Here is an 18,720-nt window from a genome sequence, read left to right on the forward strand (position 1 = left end):
CCTTACTCTTTGTCCCCGATGCCCCACCCCATTTCCAGCTTTTTCACATGATTTAGCGATGTTTTGAATACGGTGATGCTCAACTTCTTATAGTATGCACAATTGCTAGTAGGTGATTTCCTGGTGCCTGATTTTCAGAGCTGGCACCTAGCTCTGAAGAGCATTGCTAATGAACATTAGCAAAAAATATAGAAATACACTTGTGGTTTCTTTGCAATCAAAACATTTGTAATATATGACAATAACCTTTATTTTGGTTGAAACAATTTAATGGTACAAACACTAAAAATGATATATTTTTATTATACAAAATTGTATTGTTTTGATAAAAATATACACACGTTACTTTGAAACTCAAAATGAGTTTAATATACATATTTACAATGACCATTAATTATGATCAACATAAACAGCTCTGATAGCTGCAAGCTACCAAAACACGCATGAGAATTACATATAAAAATATTACTCTAACATACTGGCTCTTATCTCAGCCAGTACTGCGCGAATATTCTTGTGAATCCTCCACACTAAAGCTCAGAGCCTCCCCAAAGTGGATCTTCTGGTTCATCTTCACTTTGAACCGGAGGTTCTTGGGAGCCTCAAACAGGAGGACAATTGTGGACCCAAGATTGAATTCCCCAAATGGATCTCCTTTCTTGAATGGGATACCATTCGGGCAACACAAAAATGCATCTTTGTGGAAATTCTTCTTGCATTTCCTTTCATTTGTATGCAACTCCTGCAATGCAAAGATTATTATCAATAATAGAATAATAAGAATGTGTAACACGTTAGGTGACACTATGCAAGTACCTATTCTGTTATGTTTTTTATACATTCAAATTAAATTATTGAACTGTACCTGCAGTGGAACACAGCTAATATCTACTTGGGACAGAACATTGGTAACACAATGTGTCGTGAATCACAGCTGCCCGCTTTCCAAATTCTGGTGTTCTCTGATGCTTTAAAGCCGTTATGACAATGTGAATAATATTTACAGTTTTAGAACTGCAGTGTTCCATAGCATTTTCAGACAACAGACGTCAACACCTTGGAAATTATGTTTTCGTAAATTATATTGATAAAAATATAATGTTTGTGTATTTTCATAGCTCAATTTACTTTAGGAAAATAAAACTCATATTACATTTTGATTATTTTGTAGTGGCATTTCCAGTGCCTTCAATAATTTAAATTAGATTTTTAAAAATGTACAGCCAATTAGATCTGCTGCTCCTCTTTGCACAACAAGCGGCAACTTTTCAAATACTCCTCCCAGAAACAACCACCAAGGAAACAGAATATTGTGAAAATAGCCATTCTGCACTGTGATTGGGGACCAGTTAGTACAGCAGTGGAATTATAGCATATACTACTGAAATAAGGACCAGGTACTGAAAATCAATACATAAAGCAAACAATTAGTGAAAATTGTACTTGAAGCAGTGTTTCCTCAACACAATTTGAGTTTTTGTTTTCAAGTTCACTTTATGCACAGATAGCCTAATTGGGACTGGGCCTAAAGTTTAAAGTTGGATCCAGGCTGGTATGTGCCTCGCGAGGTATTGAACCCAAAACCCCTTTATTACAAGGCAATTGTATTGCCACAAAGTGATCAGGGAGGTTCACTCAACACAATTTACATTCATTTCTCTCAAAACTGGAAAAATGTTAATTGGGTTAAAATTGTGAGCAAATAAGCCAATGGTTCAATTCATGCGCATCATTACCATTATATATTGTAGTGCTATGGCTATGGGACAATAAACAACAAAGTAAGTTGTGAAACCCTATTAAGTGGAAATTTGCAACCCTAGCAAGGATAAGTGGATTCCTACATAGGGCAGCATGCTCTTTGGTACTTGCCTTACCAGATTCAATCACTAATAGGAAATACAATTTTGAAGTTGATTGTACATTGTATAGTTGATTGTATCAGCATTATAATAGAGCAAAGTGTTAACATTAAGAATACAGGGCAAGTATGTTCAAACAAGTATGTCTTACTGTCACTGGAATTTAATTTTCCATGTTTATCAGTCGTCAAATTTTAATGAAAAATTCTACCACACAAGATAACAGAACGATCAATGTACCTTGTCACAATACACTCGTATGGATCCTACGTTGGTTGCTCCCACAGCAGTTAGTGAGAAGAAGCCATGCTTCCACTTGCCCACATAAACTGCTCTCTCATTCAAACTGAAAAGATTGGGAATCCATGATGCTATAGCAGGATTTACACTGAACAATTCCCCTGTGGAACAGAAAAGGACGAATCAGTAATTTAACAATTCAGAACAATTCAATACAGTTAAAAATACAAAGAAACAATACAGTGGAGGAAGAACTTTCCTATGTTAGTAACTTTAGAACATGATGAAATTGATGGACACTCACAAACATTCATGCCCATGTCGGGATTCAAACCCTGGTGTCGTAACACGATGTGCAAACCACTCCGCCACAAGGGCTGGCTTTGTTGATATTGAAAAAATAAATAAACACATTCAAATTTCTACCAGTTTATCACTTGCATTGTCAGGGAGGAGGAGTAAAAACCACGTAAAAAGAGTTAAAAGAGACTTTAAAAAAATGTGTCAACCTTTAAAGATTGGTAGCCACGGTAGCTCAGTCATTAGGGTGTCTGACTACCATGCAAGAGACCCGGGTTCGATCCCTGGTGGGGGAGAACCGGGACTTTCTCAACATATTCAAGTGGCTCTGGCACCCACCCAGCATCATATAAAGTGGGTACCTGGAGGAAAGGCAGCCAGGGTCATGGTGCTGATCACATCACCCCCAGCTCGGCTGAAATCAAGAAAGTGTGGGGCCCTAACTCCACACCCCCTATACCCCTTCATGGCGTGGTGCAAAGCACAGGGGAGCACTTTACTTTTATTTTTACTTTACCTTTAAAGATTGCATTAATTCAAAGATTTAGGTTATTACATACTACACTCGGCAATCCACACAGCATCTTTCACATCCTGTTCACTTCCGTATTTAGTGCTCTTTCTGAGCTTTTACAATTAAGAATGAGAAGAATCATGTTGTTAGTACATGGCATGAGAAGCTTTTTTTAAATTCACTGTTTGACAAGTTTAAACTTTGTTGGTCTGAATGTGGAAAAATGCATTATTGTGAAATTATAATCTATCCATATGAAAGTTTCCAACTAAGCTGACACATTGCAATTTTTTTTGCTGGTTTCATTTGTAACAAAGCTGACTTGAGTTTGAGTTTTGTTTTAAGTGCACTTTATGCACAAATAGGCTAATCAGAACTGGGCCTACAGTTGAAAGTGTAATCTGAACCACTATGTACCTCCAACTGGAATCAACACAGGGCCCTTTGATTACCACTACGCTATCATGGAGGCCCAACTAGGCTGCATTACAGATAGATAATCACAGAGACAATGTGCCCTTGGTTAAAGAACCGTATTATCTAGGGGTGAGAAGATACCACTTTGAACCGATACTGATACTCTTAACGATTCTCACGTAATTGTAATAATTAGAAGTTGTTCATGATTATTGATAAAATATTAGTGGATGAGTATTAATCTTCAATTACCGTATTTACGCGTGTATAGTGCACATGCGTGTATAATGCGCACCCTGGTTTTTGATGGGTAAAAGTTACAAAAAATTATATTTTGTATACAATCCACAGTACAATCTGGTTTCAAGAAATGGCTTTCTTAGTTGTAGGTCGTAAAGCTGTTGCTATGTGAACCAAGAGGAGAATATCCTCTTGTGTAAACAGTAAGTCATCAACCCAAGCCACCTCCTCCCTCTCACTCCACTGTGTTTAGCATCCCAAAGCATTCACTCTTTAACCACCTTATTTATTCTGTAATAATATAATGCGAGATGAAAATTACATTATGGATTTGCAGTGCTCAGGAAGTTATTTTCCTTATTTGTCGCCCTACAAATACTGCTGATATGCATCCCATGTGATGGAAGGTGCATGCTCAAATTTCACCAGAGTTGCACTGCTTTTCTTGGTGTTGCAGGACATTACATTACTAAGTGAAAAATGTGAAATGGTCTTCAAACTTTTATACGTGGTTTTGCTCATTCTTTCTTTCCTTTTTCTAATAGAACTTCAAAGTACATACCTTTTTCCCCGACTAACGTAACATTTATACAAGGCACATTCAGGACCTTCAAACTAGCAGTTAGCAGCACAAGATTTCTTCCATTAAGGAATTTACACACTCCATATATATATATTATTATTTGGCCAGTAATACATTTTAATTATTTTTTTATTTTCCCTTATGTTTTCTTTCATCCAAAGCACCATAGAGATCAGAACGTTCCTTCATTTAGTGATGAACTTATTTCAAAAGCATTTCACATCAGTGTGGTTATCTTGAATGGAATACTGTTACCATATTCAGAAACTCCAGGATTTAAGCTTTCCAACGATATATAACATGATAGGGTTCCGTAAACATGAAAAATCAGTGCAAGTGTCCCAAAATCATGGAATGACCCTCTACGGTTTCATGTTGGCTGTTTGAATTATCCCGTGCATAATACGCACCACAGTTTTTGGGAGCAAAAATTTTGGAAAAAAGTGTGCATTATACATGAGTAAATACGGTATGAGGATCAATTTACCAGAGTTTTGCTTTAAAATATTTGGTCTAGGAATTAATTCGTGCGGTTGTTATGCACACATTGAAGCTATAGTTCAAACACAAAATACATAAATACCTTAAGAAAAATATTGTCCATCGCGAGCCACCACTTTCGCCCATCTGTCAGGCAAGTTACGGATTCCGTGGTGAAAGAAGTCTTCATCCTTTGAAGCGATCCAGTCAGAGACCCATTTTTCGATATCTTCTGAAGAAGTGAACCGCTGTCCAATCAAATCGTTATTCATGCAATCGAACAAGTAGTAGTCCGAAGGAGCAACGTCTGGTGAATACGGCGGGTGGGGTAAAACTTCCCATCCGACATTTTCTAAATAGGTTTTGCGACATGTGGGCGAGCGTTATCATGTTGAAAAATAAGTTTATCATGTCTGTTCTCCCATTCTGGTCGTTTCCTGGACAGAGCTTGCTTCAAACGCATTAATTGTCGTCGATAACGTTCTCCATTAATAGTTTCACCCGGTTGCAGCAGCTCATAGTACACCACACCTTTCATATCCCACCATATGCACAGCATAACCTTTGCACAGTGAATATCTCGTTTCGGTTGTGATGGACCTGGTTCACCTGGCTTCATCCAGGCCTTTTTTCGTTTCGGGTTCTCGTAATGGATCCACTTCTCATCGCCAGTAACAATGCGATGCAAAAACCCCTTTCTTTTCTGTCTTTGAAACAGCAATTTGCAAATGGTTTTTCGTCTTTCAACGTCTCTTGTCTTTCAATTCATGTGGAACCCAATGTGACATCTTTTGAATCATTCCCATGGCTTTGAGGCGTTTGGAAACTGTTGTTTGATCAACGCCTAATGCTTCTGCAAGTTCTTCCTGCGTTTGACACGAATACTGATCGAGCAATGCTCTCAATTCTTCGTCTTCAAATTTTTTTGGCTGTCCAGGTTGCTCTTGGTCTTCCAGGCCGAAATCACCACTTCTAAACCATGCAAACCACTTCTGACACGTTTGCTCAGCTAGTGCATGGTCACCATACACTTCCACCAAAATACGATGACTTTCGGTAGCACTTTTCTGCATGTTAAAGTAATGAAGCAGAACACCCCGCAAAAACACTTTATCTGGCACGAACTGCGCCATGTTCAGTTGACTACAAAATGCTGTTGTTGATGCGTCAATCAACTGCCCTATACTACGAACGATGCACGCTGACAGGAGTTTTCAACGCATCACGGAACTGTGGGACGATACACTCGTTATGCCATCTCTTGTCCAGGCGCACAAATTAATTCCTAGACCAAATATTTAAAAATTACATCAGAATATTAAGATGCACGTTAACATCATCATCCTTCTCCCTTTCCTGCCTCTGGCTGGGTTGGCAAAGAAGTCGAGCCTCTCCATTATTTCCTGGTCTTACACCACTCCTTTCTTTCCACGATGTTCCAATCTTGTCCTCTTCTCCTAACACTCTCTGCTATCTGCTCTTTCCACCCACATCTTCGTCTCCCCCTTGTGCATTGTAAGCTCTTACTGGTAGTATTTCTGCATCCATTCTCTTAATGTGTCCGAACCATCTCATCTGTGCCTGATCCATCCTGTCCTGAAGCTTCACCACACTCACTGTCTGTCGGATATCCTCATTCCTTATTCTATCCCTTCTGGTCCTCTCAATATACTCCTTAAAAATTTCATCTCCACCGCCTGCATCTTTCTTTTGTCTCTCTCTGTCATTGTCCAAGTCTCTGCTCCATACATAATTATTGGCACATAGTATTTTTTATATATTACCTTCTTCTTGCATTTCATAGGCACATCCCTGTTCCATATTAATCTTCGAACGCTTTGATGTAGTTCACCACCCATTTGTCCTCTTCTGTTTACCTCTTCATCTATTGTTCCACTTCTCTCAATTATGCTTCCTAGATATTTGAAGCTCTCCACTACCCTCAACTCTTCTGCGTCCACCTTTATTCTTGGTTCATTTCTGGTTCTGTTTCTTGTTGTTATTAGCACCTCACTCTTTCCTGCTGCAATGTAATACAGTTTATTCAATAATACTGGTGCAAAATCAATGAAAACTTTGAATTTTGCATAACTTACAGGATAATTACTCTTCATGAAAGTATTGTGTGGCAGTGCATTTTTGAAGGACATGAACAATCAAAGTAACAATCAACCAATACTTTCCGATATAGATACCACTGGCATCCGCCAATACCGATATATTGCATCAGTCCTAATTATATTACTATCACCAGTTTTAGACAGAGGGAGAGAAAAATATGTAATAAATTCCTTCAACCACTGACACCTACCTGAGAAATGCCTCCGAAAGGTGACGCTCCAATCTGCAGGCGAGTGAAACCTGTGGTAGTCTCCCGGTGCGAGGTAAATGACACACTGGTACAAGCAGTTTTCCTTCTTTGTTAGCAAAGAGCTCTCATAGGGCTCCTTCTCTGAATTCTTCCCTTGAGGCCAACTGGCTGGACCTAAGAACACTGGGAGGGAATACTTCACACCTTTCACTTGCTGCACCTGGCAGGAAGTCACAGGACCAAATTCCAACACCATCCCATCTGCAGGAGATACCTTGAAAAACAAGTTATTTCAAGTCAGAAAATAAAATTACCAACAAGTCTCAGCATTTTAAAATGTAACTTGCATAAATCTACCCATATCTCTACCATCGAATCATGTAAGAAGTGTTCTCCATACACCTCACAAAGTTGATGGTAAATTTCAGCCGATTTCATTTTCTTCGCATTCACAAAATATTTCACATGCAGAGGGTTTACAGATTTCTTAACATTATAAACACACAGGTTGATCAAAGAATGCTGCCCGAATGTCTGCAAATGGCATATGTGCCTTGCCACTCTAACACTCCCCCAAATAAATTTTTGTAGATATACAGAAAGCATCTTTATGCCAACTTGAAATGTTATAATTCAAAATAGGCCACAAGTACAGAGTGATCCATTGAAGTGCGTACTACCGCATCAATGTTTGCACTATCGGCAAGCGAGGTGCATTGTAGACTGTCCATGAATGAAGCATGCAAGTTTCTGTAACTAGTTTCAAGAGCGATTTATTTACTTACCAATTTATGAATCAGCTCCAGGTGCTGAAACTGGCCGCTTTCATTGTCCACACGTTTTTGACAACTCTTGACGAAGTTACCCATAACTTGCTGCAGTTCCCGTTGAACAATGTTGGTAATTTCTTGACAGATGTTACGTTTCAGTTCTTGCAGGTTGTGTGGATTTGACTTGTATACAGCATTTTTAAAATCTACCCCCACAGATAAAATCGCATGGAACTTTTTACACCCAGGAATCTTGTTTGAAATCGCATTTGAACTTCACGTGCCAATTGAGTTAACATCAGTGGCGGTGATTGGGTTCCAAAACTTTGGGGGGGGGGGGGGGGGTAAATGTGACAAAAGTGGGGGGCAAATGCCTGCCCTAAGCACCACTACTGGTTAACATGAATCATAAATAAATACATGGTGTGCAGTAGAAGACATTTGCTGAGCTATAACACGCTTTGCAGTTGAATACATTAAAAAACAGGCCACAACAAGGACCTATATCACTTCACAGTCTCCTGTCTACTTTCAGGACCTCCGTAAAAGCTGGTTTCTAGCCCCTTTGCCAGCTTATGTTAGTGTGTGTCTTAATAAAGATATATAAAAAATGTGTGTATCATTTGAACACCACCTTTTATAAATCTGGTAAGTAAATTACTTTTTAAAATAATTATGGAAAGTGTTGTGCGCTTGCTTTGCCACTCCACGATGCAGACAAACGGCAGAGGGTGCCTCACTTTATAACAGTGCAAACACTGAATGGGTTGGTGTTTTAAGTCCGCGTTATGCATAGTAAGGCTAATCGGGACTAGACCTACAGTCTAAAGTGGGATCCGAACCACTATGTGCCTCCACCGGGTATCCAACCCGGGATCCCCTCAGTGCAAACACTGACTTGGTAGTCTACACTTCAACGGATCGCTCTGTATTAGCCATCTCTTTAGAATAAATAAAGGGTAATACCATACATGAAACAGTCTGTTATTGCAATGCAACATTGTTAAAGACATCAGTACTGTCTGAATGTAAGTATTTCCTAAACTATCTCACATTATTTTGACTGATTTTGTTAAGGTTTAGTTTATTTTGTTGTTTCTGGTCAGAAACTCCCACCCTCTTGTTATAACTGAAATTATTTAAATGTCCAAATTTGAATATGAACCCTATTCTATTGCTCATAGATACTGCATAATCTTACTGCAACATTAATATTAATGCCATGAGTTACACATTATGTCAATTACCACTTAACAATATGTAGTAGCACCACTGGACATATCAACACAAATGCATGAATGTATGATAAAAGTTTGAAATATCACTTAAAGAAGGAAGCACACTTACAACACAATCTGAAGCAGCTACAGGTCGGATTCCTGGTCGTAAGTTTCTTCGGAAAAATTCTCCAAGACTACTATACGAGGACAAGTTCTCAGTCTCTGCCTCGGACATGTTGACACCAAAATATCTAATGTACCACGAGTACAGCATGGGCCGTGCCCATTCTGGGATTTCCTGGTTAAGCAACCAACCCCATGATCTGGACAGGGCTCTCAAAGGAACCATTTGGTAACAGGTTATCTGAAAATCAGAAGGAAAAAAAAATTATGTAAATACAGGATATAATTTGTTACAACAAAGTTATCTAGAGGAAATGTAAATTGAGTAAGTGCTATTAAAGCTTGTTTCATGTATTTTTAAAAATGCAATAATTTATTTCTTTAACATAACTAAGCACCAAATCATAAAAGTAAAAATAAGTGATTCTTCATTCTAACTGATGAATGTGGCTGATCATGATGACTAGTTTTCAATCACTCAACATTCCAATTGTTCACGGATTACTTGAATGCTGTATTCTCATGTACACACAGTACAAAACATGGCAGGACAAAGTGGAGAGAGTTCAAATCCTGTTTGAGAAACATCTGTCTTACAGAAAGGACTGCAAAACGTAATGTTAACATTTCAGTTTGGACACTTTATTTAAGACTATTGTCAGTGCTCTGAGCTCTTACAAATTATAATGTCTAATATAAGCCAGCACAGAGCAAGAAAAAAAAAACTATTCTACACAGTACACCAGTGGTGCAGGAACAGGGGGATACAGGGGTACATTGTACCACCCCAAAATTTTTGAAGGAGTACCGTACCCCCTAAATCCGTAAATCCAATTGTACCCCCTGTACCCCCCCCTAGATAATTTGACAGACTCTAGGTGCTACTGTTAAAATAACATATTTTCAATTTGCTCAATTAAAATATTTACATTGTTTATAACTTAAAGCATTATCTTTCTTACCACAGAAATTCGAACCATTGTAAACTTATTCTGCTACATTATGCTATTAGTTAGTTCATTGACCTGTGTTCTTGGAAACCTCTTTTTAAGGAGATGAAAATTGTTTAAAATGTGTGAGGAACGATGGAATCAGATAAAGTTTACTCTCAGAAAATCGCACTCCAGACGAATTCTCTATTGCATAAAGGGGTACATTTTTCTAAAGGGGTCGCGTCGATTCGAAGATAAGATACAAGAAGAATATATGAATTTTTCCAGTGGAATTTTTTGAAATGAAACGCTTACACAAACAAGACGAGACACGACAGACCAACTTGGGGGGTACAATGTACTCCTGTACCTCACCCGTAATATTCATAACTTTGTAAGAGGATGTTCGGAAAACTAAACTTAATCTTATATATGAAGATATTTTTAAAAATAGAGATGGTACCGAGACAAGAAAAAGCCTCAGTTTCCTCTCAAATTTCGAAACGAGACTGAAATAAATCTCTGCATAATCAAAGCGACACAATACTTGATGTCCAAGACTCTCGTCCGAAACTCTGGTATCTATCATATTGGAAGAAATTGCTTAAAACAAATTTAAATTACTGTGCATCTTATCCAGACATACCAAGCGTATCATATTCATGTTTTCAAATAAGTCGTATATTTTGTTTACTGTAATTGCAAAATTAATCTATTAGTGACAGTTGCGAGTCTGTGATGCCAGGTTTCATCTATTCAGGATAAAATTCCATATTGTGAAGGTTTGCAGTGCCAAAACAAGATGTAAAGCAGAAAAATGTTACTAAGAAAAGTTTTTGTTTTCATGACATATTGTACTTTGTGAAACTTTGAGTGGCGACACAATGTACGTGTTGTTTATCCTAAACTTTCCGTTGGTCACAGCAAGATATCTTGCCTTGTAATCAAGGGGTCCCACATGCATGGTGCTTTGGATTTCATTTTAAACTGTAGATCCAATTCCGATTAGCCCATCTGAGCATGAAGTGAATCTAGAATAAGTTTTAATAATTTCCGAGTCAAAACCGAGATAAGAATAAGCACAAACAAAAATGAGAAGGATCTCGCCACACAGGAGACGAGATGACAATTCTCGATTACTGTCATGGCGATATCATTCCCAGGTGAAATGAAATGTTTCCTAGACATTAAAACAGGGTGCAATTTTGTGATTTTATCAGATAGGGAGGACATATTTTACCTTGTTCTATTAGGTATACTTAGAATTGGATATTAATTGCTTAAAATCTAATTTTGATATTGAATGTAACACAAACGCCATTTTAAGTTAAACTCTAAAGGCAAACTGTAAGAAAATTACATTAGTGAGATGAATGCACGAGATAAATTATACTTACTGCTGGTTTTATGGTTTGCCAGTTGGCTTTTAAAGGCCACTGTTATACTTGGACATGATCCAATTTCTTGCAAATTTTTCTGCATGAAAGCAATGCACTGGGGTCTAAGGAAAGGAAAAGTACGTTTAAAACTTCTAAATGATATCTTTAATCAGTTAAGGTCAGTTAAGGTGAGGTTTATGGCATTGAACCCGCTTCCACATTTAGCTGTAGATATCGGTAAATTTTGGATTGGATTCACAAGGTCTTTGAGTGAGATGGGAATGTTTGATTGATTGATTTGGTTTATTTTACTTTGCATTTCTGCCACTTCTGGCTAATCGCAAAGATGATGATGAGTGATGATATGATGAAATTGATGAAGGAGCATGCTATGCTAACTACTTTGGCATGGAGGCCAGCAAAATGGGAATATGTTTTGGATTTTCTTTAGTTGCGAAAATATTTAACTGTGACATGCACATGCTTTTCCTCAATTTAAAGTTCGCTTTTTCACATGGACGAGAAATTAACGTGTCACCCTAAAACACGTGCATGCTCTGGCGTACGTAGGATTTATTTTCGAGAGGGGCTGCAATTGTAAAGATGTATAGTGCATAGTTGCTTTCTGGGAAAACAACATACATAATAAGATATTTTGTATATTAAAAACTTTCCAATCTAAAAAATTGCAGTTTGGAGGTCGTTTTAAGGAAAGTTTGCATGTACTCTGGTTTTTCCGAGTATATATATGTGTGTGTATGGGATGCTCAATTTTGTTGCAGTCCGTTTGCCGACAGATGCTCTCTTACTTCTTGGTGCAAAGCACTGTATTATGTGGTCACATCTAAGTACTCACCAAAAAGCATTTGGGAAAAGCAATCAATATGAACGATGATGCCTGGAAGGATAATTTAGTGGTAAAGAAGGTTCTACCTTGTCTAGTAGTCTGGGCATGTGGATGTTCTTTGATGGTATGAACCTGGGTGTAGAAACAGGAGGCAATTTGAAATGAAATTAATGTAATAAATGAAATGAAATTAGTGCAGTAAATAATAATCTTCCCAGGCAATTTGTTTCCACACAAACTTTATTTCAATTTGCCTTCTGTTTCTGCACTCTGATCCATGTCATCGAAGCAGCTCTACCTACCCAGACTTCTAAACTACTAACTAATCCTAAGTGTTACCACTCATATCGGCTGCTTTCACCAAAGACATCCTGTGTTCAGGGATTATCTGCACATGACCACATAACATAGTACACTACCTTGGAAACTGAGACAGAACAAGTTTCTGAAATGTTGGTGTATGTAAAAAACCAGCCACAGTGGTTAAAATATCAAACTATTCCTAAAAAAACAACAAGCAAGCTCATTAACAAGAATTGTTTATAACTTTATTGTAAGTTGACATTTGAGAAATTCTTTTAGAGTATTCCTAGATAATTTTCGAAGTCAAGAAAAAACCTATTTTCTAATATACGTAGTTGTTAGATTAAAAGTACAGCTATTGGCACATTGCACATAATGGCCCCTAACTGTACTTCTAGTGAAGAGAAAACCGATGGAGCTACAGTTCTAACAGTAATAACACATCGCTTAGCTTCTATAACCAAAACACAAATGAAAAAAAAAACTACAATTCACTTTATCTGTCTTATACTGAGATGCCTGTAATGTAAGCATAAAAATGGTGCCTTGCCTCCCAATCCTTGGCAACAACATCTTCTTTGCCATGCCTTTCCCTCCTTCTGATGTGTCTCCATTGCAGCACTGCCAACACTGCAAACCCAACTCCAAGCGGAAGAGGATTTAGCCTCAGGTCCCGAATGTACTGGACGATGCTGGATTCCTTCACACGCTGTTGGTTTCCTCCACAGCCACCTTTTTAACAGGAAGGAACAATAAAAGTCGTAAAATGAAATTGGATTTAACCAGATGCTTTGCATGGTGTTTTGTTGTGTGGATATGAATCAAGGACAATGCAAACAAGAGATAGGGAAAACAATATAGATAGAAGCATTTGAAAGTGGATCGAGAGGGTGCTAATGAACAATTACCTGAAAGAATTAAAGAGAAGAGAGAATTTCAAAAGTGATAGGAGGAACGGAACTGGACACAGGAGGAAAGATGATTAAGAACAGCAATAAAAGGCTACATGGAAAGAAAATGGAAAAGGTATAGATTATTGAAAACAGCTATCTAAAGAAGAAACCAAAGAAAACCTGTGTTCTTATTTTAAAAATAGCATAAAATATTGCATAATTAATGTTTTAAAATATAATTCTAATTTCAGCACATCAAGTCTCATTGCAATTGTTTTTTCTAGCATTCATGACCACAACCTGATATTCTTTCAAGTAGATTCCCAACTTCCTCATGATGATGGGTAAACACTGAAGAGGGTCTCCCCGATGGCACAGTGGTAGCATCCTTGCCTTGTACTCAAGGGGTCCCGGGTTCGATACCTGGTGGAGGCACATGGCACAGTGGTTCGGATCCCACTTTAAAACTGTAGGTCCAGTCCCGATTAGCCTTTCTGTGCATAAAGTGGACTTACAACAACAATCCAATCTATCAACACTGAAAATGTTGAACTCCCACCAAGGGTCCAACCCAGGACCACTTGCACCAAATATGGCTACATGGCAACTCTTTATCTTTAAAAGACACTTATGAATATGTTTATACAGGAAATGAAAATGTTATAGGTAAAAGTATACTGCTCTAAATATTAATATTTTTTGCTTTCACCTTAAAATTGTCAATACTCTAAAATGCACAATCAAAATCTACTCCTTGAATTCACTGACCATCCACACATGTAAATTTCACAATATGTAAATACTCCCCACCCTTCCTCCACCTGAAAAATATCTGTCATCAATTACAGTTACTAAAACACTTACCTGTTGAGAATGAAGATGCATTACCAATGAAATTCTTCCACAGATAATGATTTTGGGAATGATGTGTTTTTGCATGGAGTAAGAAATGCTGTGTGACTGGTACAGAAACTGTAATGCTACGGGTACCTGGGGCCCTGTAAAGAGAAAAAGGAATATCCTGTTTCAGATTCCTCAAATCATATTAATATTCGTTAAGAAAATATTTATACAAAAGCAGACACCACCAGAGTGATTTATATTATTACACATATTTTTTTCGAAATAAATTTAATTTTGTGCATGGTAAAATTTTAAACCAAAAAAGAACTAATAGATATTCTTAAAACACATAAAAATGGAATAGTACAGGATATATGGATTCTGTATCCATTCAGGATACATTTTCTTCTTCGCTCTTAGGGTCTAGGAGAATATGTTTGTCTATTAAGGACAGCAACACAAATTATACAGTACTTACATAATGTATTTCTGTTATGCCATGAAAATATATCAATTGAAAAAAAATGCTTACGACTTGCTTGACGATTCTTTAACAATGCTGATGGTAGATGCGAGTAATAAGTAGTGCAAAAGCCACCTGCCCTTAAGGGCCATCTTCTTCTTTCCCAAAAAAATGCTTCGATAAAGTCAGAGTACAATCAGTAACTCTACACCACCTACAGGAAAAAACAGGACATTTTTCATGAATGTAGATGAGTTCAAAAAAGTTGAAACACAACAAGGATACTGAAATTATATTTTTCTGTTTAACTACTACAAAAAAAATCTTGTGTAGAATTTTTTTCCTGCAAATGGTGCATATTCCCCCCTGTCTTTCAGATACAAAAAAGAATTTTGTTAAAACAATTTGGACCATTTTTCTTCTAGTTACATATTTTTGAATAATCCAACACAACCGCATCACAGGAAAAAATAAAGATATTTTTAAAAAAATTAAGACATTATTCAAAAAACAGAATATTTTGAATTCCGTTGAGTGGCAACACACATTCTTTTGCACTACCAAATATTGTGAAAAATCTAAACATGAAATTCTTGAAAAACTAACATTTCTTTTCCTAAAAGAATGATTTGAAGCACAACAGATAACTGCTACACACACAGAAAAAAATGTTTTCATTGCATTCAAATAATCTATACTACAAGTACTAGTGCAGCCAGCCCCTGTGGCATAGTGGTTAGCACATCACGCTACGATGCCAGGGGTCCTGGGTTCAAATCCCAGCCTGGGCATCGATGGTTGTGAGTGTCCATTCATCATGACATCACTCATCCCCATCTTCGCAAATTAGCCAAAAGTGGCACAAAAAGCGAAGTAAAATAAACTAAATCAATCAATCAATCAAGTACTAGAGCAGGCATGCTCTCACGGGGCCCCGACCACTACCAAAATTTTGTCCAATTAACACTGCTTTCAATGAATTTTTTACAAAAATAAAAGTGGTAGTTGTCAAATAGATTTTGTGGTTCTGAATTCCAAAATGACATTAACTATTGTTGAATGGTTCCTGTTTCATGTTATGCACAGAAAAGGAATCAGAAACTAGCTGCAAATATGTTCTAAGATGTCCCATATGCAGTGGACAAATATTAAGTCTTGTTGCTTTGTGGGGGATGCAGGGGAAATGGGCCCTTTTTGGAGCAGAAAAACGCATATTATTATTATTATTATTATTACTATTAGTTTTGCTAGTAGTACTGTGTCATTATGATACCTGGCACTACTGGCTTCATTGTCGGCAGGAGCGTATATTCTGGGCTAGTTAGGCTATCTGCGAAGCCTGAAGTCTAGAGAATAAAATACGGGAGAAGAATCGATCAGAAATTGTAAATATTATTATTTATATCAGTGAGATGATGATGCTGATTTTGGAGTTGGCAGCCTGATTTATTATGAGTTGGCAACCTGATTTCTTATGAGTTGGCAACCAGATTTCTTAGGAGTTGGTAAATTGATTTCACTTCATAGCCTAGGACCACCTGACAGATAGCCCAGATGTTGGACTTTGTAAACGCCACTGATTGTTGGTCATGTTGACCACTCTTGCCGCTGAAGTTGGTTGGTTCAAAAAATTATTTTCGTAACATTCTGGCAAAAGTAGCATTGTAGTCCCAATAGCTATACAGCATATTAACAGGAACATTGCAAGTTGTTAGTTCAGTATTTACATTCATGTATACTATGTGTTTTCGAGGGTTGGACCTCATGAAGGTTCTCTTTGTATTCTTGACTTCGACCACAGGTGAAGGTTATGAAAAGCACCTTTGCTCCCAGTCATTGAGAGAGTTTATCTTAAAGCTATGCAACCCGTTTCACGCAGATTTTCGTCACGATACAACTGTGCTATTTGGGGAATTGGTTGTCCTGAAAAGTATGTTATGTTCCTCTGTTGTTTGCTTTCAATCATTTTGTCACTTCATCATTCATCCTCATCATCAAGTGTGATGTAAATCCAAAACCCATACAGTTCTTGCAGACTACACTAGACACGGATCTAGGGAGAGGGAGATGGAGGGTGATTGCTCTTTTCAAACTGTCCAGACCGTGGCGAAAAGGGGATAATTGCCCCCACCCCCTTTGGGTTAAGTATATATATTTCTTAGTAGTCCGTTCCATTTTGCCATCTTTCCTGCCTTTGACGTTCTTCTTTTAGGAACACTGGGCCAATGGGAGGTATGACCCCCACCAACACCCCCTTGGGCACAACTCTAGCAATTGCCAATCGAACGCGGAGCCCTTCAATGCACGCAACACGGCGCTGTAAAAAAAACTGCGTAGAGCAGAGATTTTTGGGAAGCGGTCACATTTAATGTATCCATAAATACCAAAAAATGCATATTTGTGCTAAAGGAGCATGAATTAATCCCCCTCCGCCAACATATTATTTCTGGATCCACCATCCCTTTGTTTCCAGGCCCGGAGGCCTCCATCTACAAAGCCCCCCCCCCCCAAATGCAAAAACGAGATATCTGAAATGTAGTAAAATATTTTGAAACCCATCTGGCACAGTGGCGGCGATTTTTGCCACTTTTGTCCTCGCACTATGCCAAACCTCATATACCAAGGGAAAGTAAACCGCCCCCCCTTGTTTTGGAACCCAATCGCCGCCACTGATCTGGTTCAATTTTACCTAAAAGGTATGACAATCTTGCGATATTGTCAGCCCACCCCCTCCCCCCTTCCTCCTGAGATTGTGGGTTTGAAGTAACTTAACATTCTCAAACACGTTCCGCTACAACTGAGATTGATTTTAATCAATATGTATGAGATAGTACACCCAACGGCAACAGAAACAGTTGGCGAATTATCCATCATTGAATTGAAATAAAAACGTCAACTAGTAGAGGCCGATACCTGCTTCGAATCAACCGAATTCCATTCCTTTAAACAACACAGTATGTGAAATACAAAAATAATGATAATTTACCTATTAATATTATCTTTGCCGTTGACTGTACAAACACTAGCAGTTTTGACGGGAGGGGACGTAAATTTTTGGTCGGAATAGGATTTTAAAAAAAAAATCTGCACAATATTTCCACCGGCCTCAAGTGACTGTTCTTGGACTTCTGGAATACAATTGGCTAGTTTCAAGATATCTCAGACACTTTGAATGCAGAACTGACCACTTTTCAACACGATCATTCGGAATTTTCCAACTGTTCGGGATCCTGCACACCCCTAACACTATCCACTATATAACGCAGGGATGCGAGAGCAAACTAAGAAAAAAAAAGAACCGACTAGTGCTCTGTAATACGTTAAAGCTTGCCTGTCGATATCAAACTGTCACAAAGCAATCAGTCTTATCGACGGCAAATCAAGTTTGATAAATTCAATAACGGGGATACTTACCACCAAGCTGGCTTTCGTGCTTAATCCTGGAGACTGCAGGCGAGATCTGAAAATGCACCGACGTGAATATCACCGGAAAAGACTTGTTACAGAGCAATCGGTTGTTTTTATACGAGGTCAGGCGCACAGAGGACTTTTACCGCATCGAATGTTGTTGGACACGATCCAACATATCCACTCAACCAGAAGAATGAGCGAGATGGAATGCCTACCCACGCAGCTCCTATCGTTTACGAAAAGCGTTGCCGCAGGCATTCAAAATAAACACACGAGAAAGGCTCATGGGTAAATTTCTCCGCAGGATCCACACGGCGCAACTGTCATATTTGCACAGTGCAGTACTTGAAAATTTTCAGGGAAATTTCCCGTAACTCTTCCTTCGAAGTGTCGAGGTAACATACAGAGTGTTCAGTTTAAAACAGGACCCATCGTAGAAACGGAATGAGAGTATTGTAAAATATCCACTACCTCTTCCACACCAAGCGCTTTCTCAACGGAACAACACATGACTCGGATTACCATTACAAACTAAATATGCACACAATTATGTCCCGTCCGGTTTTAAATTGAACGCACTGTATAAAAC

The 18,720-nt window shown here is 38.1% G+C and overlaps 1 protein-coding gene across 3 annotated transcripts in view; it reads right to left on the reverse strand.

Annotated features, from left to right (window-relative positions):
• Window positions 1–232: 232 nt before the first annotated feature.
• Window positions 233–18,720, reverse strand: part of Pisd (phosphatidylserine decarboxylase) — a 35,815-nt gene continuing 17,327 nt past the window's right edge. The window contains exons 1-8 of one of the 3 annotated variants that reach the window (XM_083121154.1): window positions 18,135–18,225; window positions 14,790–14,934; window positions 14,279–14,412; window positions 13,072–13,253; window positions 9,065–9,301; window positions 6,948–7,221; window positions 2,103–2,263; window positions 233–742 (exon numbers count right to left, since the gene is read on the reverse strand). In XM_083121154.1, the coding sequence (XP_082977280.1) occupies window positions 491–742; window positions 2,103–2,263; window positions 6,948–7,221; window positions 9,065–9,301; window positions 13,072–13,253; window positions 14,279–14,412; window positions 14,790–14,872 (1,323 nt within the window). In that variant the 5' untranslated portion in view covers window positions 14,873–14,934; window positions 18,135–18,225 and the 3' untranslated portion in view covers window positions 233–490. Of the gene's footprint in view, window positions 743–2,102; window positions 2,264–6,947; window positions 7,222–9,064; window positions 9,302–13,071; window positions 13,254–14,278; window positions 14,413–14,789; window positions 14,935–18,134; window positions 18,226–18,720 lie in introns of those variants that run through there. The other 2 variants (XM_083121155.1, XM_083121156.1) reach the window with 2 other exon arrangements.

The sequence above is a fragment of the Lepisma saccharinum genome, chromosome 4 (genome assembly GCF_977018435.1).
Source record: "Lepisma saccharinum chromosome 4, izLepSacc3.1, whole genome shotgun sequence".
Lineage (NCBI taxonomy): Eukaryota > Metazoa > Arthropoda > Insecta > Zygentoma > Lepismatidae > Lepisma > Lepisma saccharinum.